The sequence below is a fragment of the Glycine soja genome, chromosome 11, assembly GCF_004193775.1.
Source record: "Glycine soja cultivar W05 chromosome 11, ASM419377v2, whole genome shotgun sequence".
In the NCBI taxonomy this organism is placed as follows: domain Eukaryota; kingdom Viridiplantae; phylum Streptophyta; class Magnoliopsida; order Fabales; family Fabaceae; genus Glycine; species Glycine soja.
Genome location: NC_041012.1, coordinates 48,155,785 through 48,165,199, shown reverse-complemented (window position 1 = coordinate 48,165,199; position 9,415 = coordinate 48,155,785). Strand labels below are relative to the sequence as shown.

Sequence of the window (9,415 nt, the reverse complement as noted above, 5' to 3'; positions counted from 1 at the left end):
TTTATTCTGTTCATGTGCTAGAGATCATGGTTGGTGACTTTAGCTAGAAAGGTTGTTTTAATCGGATTGAAATAATTTGATTTTGAGATTTTTTTTCATGTAGGGGAGTTAGGGTAAAAAGATAGCCTTATTCTTAGATAACCGAAGAAAAAGAGAAAATGGGAGAGGGTGATAAGAACTCAATAGATGGTTATAAGTTATAACTAAACTAAACTCCATTTTGTGGAAACTGTATCTATAATAACTGCACAACAAATAACTTCCTCATTTTAATAACATTTACACAAATTGCAACCTGAATATAATCAAGTTATCACTTAAGCTTGGACAATAGATAATGCTTATCATGCGTCATTGTTTTTTTTTTTTTTCATGGAGGTTTTCCACTTTGTCACACTAGGTGACCGAATATTTTACGATCGCGAGGCTCAAGGACAACGCTCTTTCGTTGTGTAGACAAAAATCGTTCAACTTTCGAAAAGCAATGAGAACATGTAATTAGAGATCGAATATAATTGGCTAGTCACACTTGGACATCAAATAACTTAAGAGTGTCTACGATAATTTTCTATGTTGTTGGATCCCAGAAAGATGCTGAACTATTGGAAGGACAGAGAGAAGATGAAAGTAGAGATCTGAGTGAGGAAAAAGTTGAGGTGAAGGAAATAATACATTAAGACAACATTAGTTGTGTGGAATAACATAATTGGTTATAGACTTGCACACATATTGCTTTTATAATATAGTTTTTTTGTAATAAATATTGTTTTCATATAAGCTACCTGTTTATGCAAATCTGCTGGAGAACCAGTAAAGTTTAGGTGAGCTAATGTCTTTTAAAGATTTAAAGCACTTAAACTTTTTTTTTTCCTAAAAAAAGTATTGATTTTTTTCTAAAGTTAAATATGACTATTATTATAGTGATAATTTTTTCTCCAAATATTTAAAGAAATTATGTATCTAAAACTTTAATTCGAAATCATTTAAGCTAAAACAATCCTACATTAATTCATTCATGCGTTCCGTAGTAAGATGATTATTCAAATTTACAATTTTAAATATTTTTTATTAAAAAATTCTTTAAAAAATAGATAAAGCTAATATTGCTTGATTATAGAATTTCCAATGTCCTCATGCTAATATATGAGAGAAGAGTGACGTGGTAACATGCTTGCAACAAGTGACGTTATACTTCAGGTGCCGCATAGTTTGCAAAACCCCATTTTCTCTTTAAAAGGAATAGAGAAAGCAATGAAGGCAGGGTGATATATTATTATTCATACTCATTTGAATCATTCCACTTTACTTTGTGAGAAAGAGAGAGACAGAATTACCACTTTGAAGCAATTTAAGGTCCATGGTCATCGAAGAAGGGACAAAAGGATAAACCTTTTTTCCTTTGGTTTCGATCGATCGATCTTGTTTAATAACAGCACTTGGCACCACCACACATACCATAACGGAACGTCAAAGCAAACATATATGAAACGTCATTCTATTCTTCTCCTACACATTTATTTATATTTTTGTTGGCTAACCAAGTCCATCATTGGATGAGAGCAAAGTGCCACACTTTTTCTTCTTCTTTTTGGCCTTTTTTGAGTCTCACAAACAAAGCAACAATGTTCAAACTTCAAATCAAAACAATGCCCCCATTATCTACATTTCTCTTCAGTTTTTGTATATTTGAATCACTCTTTTCTTTTTTCCAGTTAAAGTTATGTAATGGGATTTAAGTGAAAAGGAGTTTGGTTTTTTTTTTTTTATAAATGTTTTGGATTTGAAGAAGTTTTGTCTTTTAGGTGATATTTGGTACAAAAGTCTTTTAACCTTCTAATTAAGAAAAGTGAATGGAAATAAAATTTTCTCATTCTTTAATAGAATTTTTTTAAGTATAAAAGATTTGAAAAATGTTAGTTTATAGAGAAAAATGAATAATTTTTCTCATTATGTAAGAGTGAAACTTTTCCCTAATAATTAAATGTAAAATTATTAAACTATTTTATGTGATAATAATTGGTTGTAAAGATAATATTCTTATGAAAGTTGAATATCAATAAATAAAAAATTTAGAAATTCTTAAGATTTTATTCCTGAAAATATTGTTCCCGAAAAGTTATTTAATTCAAAATGAATGATTGTTTGTATCAAAAGCTATTTCAAATGAGTTTGCTCAAATGGACTTAAACTAAGGTCCATGGTGACTTTTGAAAGGCTAGAAGATGTTTCTTCCTTTTATTTTATTCTCCTTTTTTCTTATTAATGTGAAATATAAATTTAACTTCTTTTAAATTATTTTTTATTCAAGCTTCTTAATTATATAATTTCCGTTTTGAAATAATTATCATTTTAAATAGTGTTATTTTAGTCTAATATTTTGAAAACTCAGAAGATAATATTACTTTGAATTCAATTTTATTTTTGATATTTATATTTCCATATGAAATATAAATTACAAAGAAGAATTATTATGAAACTAAAAAGGAGTATATAGAGAGTAGATTATCGGCGTTGCAGCAAAGACATGGGACGTTGGTGTCCTCATATATAAAACGTGTTGTTCTAATTCACACGTGTTCAGAAATGGCCCTACGCCAAAACCCTTTTCATACAAACCAAAAAGAAAATAGGACCACGTGACTTGCGTGTGATCCAAGCATCTTTCCACACTAAAACCATTCTTCATTTCTTCTCAACCACGTCATTCGCATTTCATTCTTTCTTCTGTTTTTTTTTTAAGATGTCAAAATTATTGAAGTGAATTTTATTTCTCATAGTTTTTTATAGAGCTGTGAAAAATGCACGAGCCAAAGCCTGGAAAGTGGTCCAGCTTCGGCAAATTTTGTTTGGACAAAATTAGCGCATCTTCTTTTTTTCATTATTTTAACTTATTTGAATTTTAAGACCAACATTGTACAAACTAGCCTAAATATTGACCTGGTTCTAATCGGTTCACTAATTTTAACAACTCTAATTTTTTTTATATAAATAACATATCCTTTTACGTGATAATATTATTTGAGTCAAGTAGATTATTTGATTAAAATAAATATGAGTAATAAAGTTTTACTTCTAAGTATTCAACTTAATTGTTTATCCAAGAGTTAAATTTGAAATTATTAGTTAAATTAAAACGATCCCACATCATTTAATTTATATGTTGGATGGTTATTTTTTCATAATTAAGAAGTAAAAACTTTTATTTTATTATTTAGTTTAAATCATTAGGCCAAATTGTTATAGTTGCAAAATATTTATCATTTTTGCTGATAAATTATCTTTAAAAAAAATTGGTCGAACACTTTAATTGGTGTTCTTCTTTTTAATTATTTTTTTAATATAAGAATCGAACTTAAAATTTTAATTAAGATATTTGAATATAATTTTACTTGGATGAATCTAATGCTGGTATTGAGACGCGTTTTAACATTAGTTTTTTTACTCCTATACTAGTTTAGGAATATTAATGATAAAAATGCATAAATAGAATTTCATATAATTTTTTGATTGAAGAACTGTTCACCTTATAAATAGTCCATTTAAGAAAGTTGCACGGTTCCAAGTAGCTGATGCTATTTGACAGAAAAATCCACTCTGTGGACAGTTATTGGGTAACTGTAGCGAATTTAATTGGCTTTATGCTTTTGCTTGCTGCGTAAATAAGTAACACAAAAATCCATACTTCTCACTCCTAACCCCTCTTCCAACCTCCTATCCCCACCTGCTTAGTTTCTCTGATTTGCACTTTCAACCTCTAAGCACTTTTTAAGTACTCTCTCCCCCTTTAGCTTCTATCTCACACCACCCCCCCCCAACTTTAATAATACTGCCTGCTTAATTAAACTCTCATATTAATATATCTAATAATAAAATAAATATCCTATTAACGTCGCTCGTAATCAATTTTGTGAAATTGAAACAAGTTTAATGAATGTCAATGCCACACCCACCTTGCAATGATTTTTTATTGCTTTTGAAATGACACTTTTTTACCATAATTGATTAGTAAAGCGAAATCAGATACATTCATCCAATTATCTCATGCCATATGATGATTCTTAGCTTCAAACTGAAAAACAAAAACAAAATTGATGGTATTTAGGGGTGGAACCTGAAAAGGAAAACTGATTGTACTTCATTTTATTACTATGTGTCACTCTGAAAATTATCATGATTGCTTTACTTGGGAGATAATAACCACCCATTACTAGGGTTGTTTCTGGATTAACCAATCCACATTGCTTCTAGAAGTAAGCGTGGAGTAAGGTGACAGTTGGTACTTTGGGGGATAAATATTTTGGGAACGGCCAATAAAGCTTGAAAATTCATAAAAGTTTTCAACAACTTATTAAAGTACGTTGCACTTTTTCATGAATAAATTATCATGACAAATGATTGAAATGCAAAAGGTGTTGTTCATAAAAAAGAAAAAAGAAAAAATGGAAATGTTGTTAATTTCACAATGTATTGGCCAATCCAAATTCTTCAAGTACTCAGCTTTCAATGAGTTTCGTATATGTTGAACCCTTTAGTTTTTAAAGCTGCCAAATATCCACCGGAAATATCATCCCCAATCCAACATCAATTCATAGGCACTTTTGCAGGACCATGTTGTGAAGTTTCTTAATTATAGATTTGCAATATAGGAATATAAAAATAAAACATTTATAGATAGAGATCAATTTATTCCTATGGTCAAATAATCACCTACTCTCTAACTGATTATTAACGGAAATCAACCACGACAGTATATGTATTTGTAACTCTAACTATGTCGGTATCAACAAAAGACTTATGGAAAAAAATAGCAATATAACTTAGGATAAGGCAAGCAAACCAATAACTTACTTGGCATCGAACAGGGCAAAACTATGAATCTTTATATCCGACTTTTGACTTCTAACGAAACCCCACACTTGTTGACCAATACTTTTTCCTCAGGCTATATAATTGTAATTTGTCAACCTTAAATGTTTATATTACCATTATAAAAACAAAACACCTTCCATAAAAAACTGATGAAAAAAAAAAGACGAGAGATACTAAACTTGAACCACATTGGTGGTTGAACCCACCCCATTCACCTTGCCCCTAAAACCTCCCATGTTCACTTTTTCAAAGTCTAGCAAAGTATGATACAAAACAATGAATCCCTTCTTGAATGCCCCTCTTATCCACCTAACCCAAACTCTTAACCTCTCTCCTCCTTCCCTTACACCAAAATAATTCCAAATCCAAGTATTAATTCAGGCCAGCGCACTCAAAGACTTCATGCCAACATCTTGTCCTCACCAAGTCATCACCACTATAAAAGTCACAGCCACCCAAATTAGGCCACGTCTGTATACTCCCGTTGAAGGGATACTTACCTTTACAAGAGAGAGAAAAATAGCATTCAACCAATTAAGTAAACCTACCAATAAAATAATAATAAATCATATATGTAGTTATAATATAAATATTTAGTCATACGTCATGCGTCAGTGTTATAAATTTTTTAATATCATTTTTAATTTTTATCAAATTAACATAATATTCTTCTTTTAACTTAACTAAACTAGTAATATTAAACTCAAGATAATTGATATGTCATTATATTAAATATTAATGTTGTCACTTATAACACTTTTATTTTAGTTCAATATAATTTATCTTCCGTTAAATAGACCGAAGTCTTTTAAACAACATATAATAATTTTGTTTTGATACATATATAATAATTTGGCTGACTATAATTTCAGATTAATTGAATATGTAAAATTTTGACACACGTACCAAATAAAATGATAAAATAAACCCTTTAACAAAAACTCAGAAGTGTGTGTCCTTGTATTATATAAAGGCCGCGATTACAAACCGAAGACTCTGTACTCTGTGACAAAGCCATAACACAAAAAAATGGAGTGGACTAGAGGCTTCATTATAGGACGTGGCTCATCGGCCACCGTTTACACCGTCACCTCCTCTCACTCCTCCACCGTCGCGGCCGTCAAGTCGGCAGAGCTAACACTATCAAATTCAGAGCAGCTGCAGAGAGAACAGAGGATTCTGTCTTGTCTGTTTTCTCCTCACATAGTTACCTACAAAGGCTGTAACATTACAGAGGACAAGAACAACACCCTTTGGTTCAACCTCTTCATGGAGTACATGCCCTTTGGCACTCTCTCACAGGAAATTCACCGGCGCGGTGGTGGCCGCCTCAGCGAGCCAGCCACCGTGCACTACACGCGACAAGTCCTGCAGGGCTTAGAGTACTTGCACAATAATGGTGTTGTGCATTGCGATATTAAAGGTGGCAACATTTTGATTGGTGAAGATGGGGCCAAGATTGGGGACTTTGGATGTGCCAAGTTTGCGAATGATTCCTCGGCGGTGATCGGTGGCACGCCGATGTTCATGGCTCCGGAGGTGGCGCGTGGGGAGGAGCAGGGTTACCCTGCTGATGTGTGGGCACTTGGGTGCACTGTGCTTGAAATGGCCACTGGGTTTGCACCATGGCCTAATGTGGAAGACCCTGTGACAGTGTTGTACCATGTTGCATATTCCGATGATGTTCCTGAGATTCCTTGTTTTCTGTCTGAGGAAGCAAAGGATTTTTTGGGGAAGTGTTTTAGGAGGAATCCTAAGGAGAGGTGGAGTTGCAGTCAGCTTCTGAAGCATCCATTTCTTGGGGAATTCAGTTCCAATGATAAGGAAATTCAAGAATCTAATTCATGTTCTCCAACAAGTATTCTTGAGCAGCGCTTTTGGAATTCTGTGGAAGAGGCAGAGGCAGAGTGTGTCTCTGTCTCTGGCAATGTGGTTCAGATTAAAAGTTTTGAGGATTCTCCCATGGACAGGGTCAGAAGTCTTGCTTTGAGCTCAGGGGATCCATTTTGGGAACTGGATGATGAAAATTGGATCACAACAAGAGGCAGTGAAGCAGGGGCTTCGAGTTGTGATGGGTTGAATTTGGATGTTAATAGTAGAATTAGTGGTTATTTATGTGATGATTATTATAAATGTAGGGATGTTAGTGTTGTAGTTGATAATTTCAATTTTGAGAGAGGCAATTCTGAGATGCTTCTCCCTTTAAAATTGGAATTTTTTTTATAATTCAATTATTGGAGAACCTTCTTTTCTTCCCATCAGTGTGGAGAAACATTACATGTCAGTGTTGCAGTTAATGTCCAATGGCCTTTCTCGGCCACTGGCCTAACTCGATTTATTGTTTTGTGGGAACGTTTCACGTTTGGTTCAATTCCCAAAATCCTTTGCAAAATTGAACCCTTTTTTTTTCATTTGGTGAAATAGGTGAATTCAAAAATAAATTAATAAATAAAGGCAGAGAAATAGAACATGCAAGGCATGGCAGGCCCCAGATGGTGGTTCTGTGTTTTAAGTTTTAACTCTCAACCCCTGTATGTTCTTTATTTGTGTTGGTTGAATGAGTGAAATAAAAATGAAGCATGGGAACTAAAGTTAGTGACTGTCCTCTCTCTCTCTCTCTCTGTGTTGGTGGCTATGCCATCTATTTTGCCAACTATTTATCTGTCAATGGTATTTGGTAGGTCCAGAAATAAAATTCCAAAGCCTTCCAATTAGTTAGAAGGTTAAACTACTGATCAAATTCTACTCTACCGTACCGAACCTATATAATAAAACAGGTCGTAGTTTTAAAAGCAAAGCGAATATGCAACAAATATTACGTTAGGTGGGTGAGGGTTAATGTCAAAACCAGTACATCATGATAAATACTAATTCATCAAATACAAATAGTTATAGCACACACATGACAAGTTGAAATATATTTGGAGTCACAAAATTTAGTCAATGCCCTCTAGGTTGATTTATCTTGTATGAATGAATATTCAGTGCCGATAGCCTAGTCACCCCAAATATTCAAACTTTAATCTTTTATTGTTAGAGAATATATACAGAAGTAGGGCCCTCCCTAAATTGTACTACTAAAGTAAATTTAGTCAATCAAGGGACTGGCTTCGTTCAAAATTCGAATTGATTAGTTTATTACCAAAAAAGTTGCACTGTTGTCAAAGCCCCATCCATCCACACTTTCCCCCCTATAGGATTCTAATGGCATCATTGTGAATTTGTGATGCCCTCCTTCTGAAGCATCTATGCTACTTAGGCCTCAAGAGTTGTTCAGAATTATGATTTGTCTTTGCCGTTTTCTCTTTTAAACCCATCCGCACAAATCATCTTGAGCTTAATTGTTTTGTAAATTGCTTTAGTATTGGTTCTAAAAAAAAAAATTCTCCATTATGGTTAATTTGATATGGATATGGGAATTATAGGCCTAGGTGCCTGATATGGCTAGGTTCTTGATTCTTGAAAGGTTACGCAATAGAAAATGTACAAGAAAAGAGAACAACTTTGAACCACTAGTAGAAAGAGATGGGGGAAGAACAGGTGGAATATGATTTAAGTATTGTCGAACATTGTGGGTTTTTCTAGCCATAAAAAAAATACTTACCGTGTATAACAGTAAATAGTTCATTAAAGAAAAAGTCTATGATGAAGTCTCATGTATTATATAGTTTACATGGTAAAAAAATCTAAAAATGTGGCAGTAATTCCATTGAATTGGGTTGGCTTTTGAAGGGTTAGGTGATATGTATGCATGTAAACAACACGCCAAGATGAGGTCTAAGTTTGTTTCCAATTCAGCCCAGTTACTAGTTAGTGAGCTGACAGAAAATAGCATATTTTGGGTCCAAATATTCACCTCAATCAAATACAGTTGTCGTTAGTATCCATGACAATGAACCAAAACGAAAACTTGAACCCGAGAGGCCGCGACAATCTTCACAATTTTTTATTCGTGTTAGACGAAGTTTAGTGTTGAGAAAAGTGAGAGACACCAAGACAATCTTCACATTTTCCTTTTTAAGTCTTTCTCTTTTAGTTATATTCATTGATTGATCTTAAATAAGGGAAATTAACAGGAACATGCAGAGGAAGAACAGCATCGGGGACGCGCTACAATACGAACTAGCTGAAATTTTATACACTATCTACGTCGTTGTTTGCTGTCAGGAGCTACTCAAAAACTAGAATGACCATATGAACAAACTTGTTTATGCAATCGCCATAAACAGAAGAAACTTCTGCCATTAATTAAATATAGTAACCCTTTTGGTATTTCACTCAATTGCATCCATTCATTTGATAGCACATCAAGCATGAATGTTAACCTTTGTGTCCCAAGTTCACTGATTAAGGCCTGTGCAATAATGCAACGATGAAATTAATCTTCAATCCATCTTAAGCTATATAAACCCATTCTGAGTGTGTTACTTGGCATAACTCCCGTTTGTCTGGTCCATGGCGCAATGCCCCATGCCCTCCCCAAAACATAAAACAAAAGAACACCGATCAGAATTTAAGTTGAAAGAAACTTTACAATGTGAGAGAA

General features: G+C 33.4%; 1 protein-coding gene across 1 annotated transcript; it reads left to right on the top strand.

The window, feature by feature from the left end:
• The first annotated feature begins 5,884 nt into the window (after positions 1–5,884).
• Positions 5,885–7,127, top strand: LOC114375801 (mitogen-activated protein kinase kinase kinase 18-like). The gene has a single exon (XM_028333662.1). The coding sequence runs from the start codon at positions 5,899–5,901 to the stop codon at positions 7,093–7,095; it is 1,197 nt and encodes a 398-aa protein (XP_028189463.1). The 5' UTR covers positions 5,885–5,898; the 3' UTR covers positions 7,096–7,127.
• Positions 7,128–9,415: the final 2,288 nt, after the last annotated feature.

Excerpts from the sequence above, each read along its gene's own strand:
- LOC114375801 (XM_028333662.1), top strand. The coding sequence starts at position 5,899 with ATGGAGTGGACTAGAGGCTTCATTATAGGACGTGGCTCATCGGCCACC.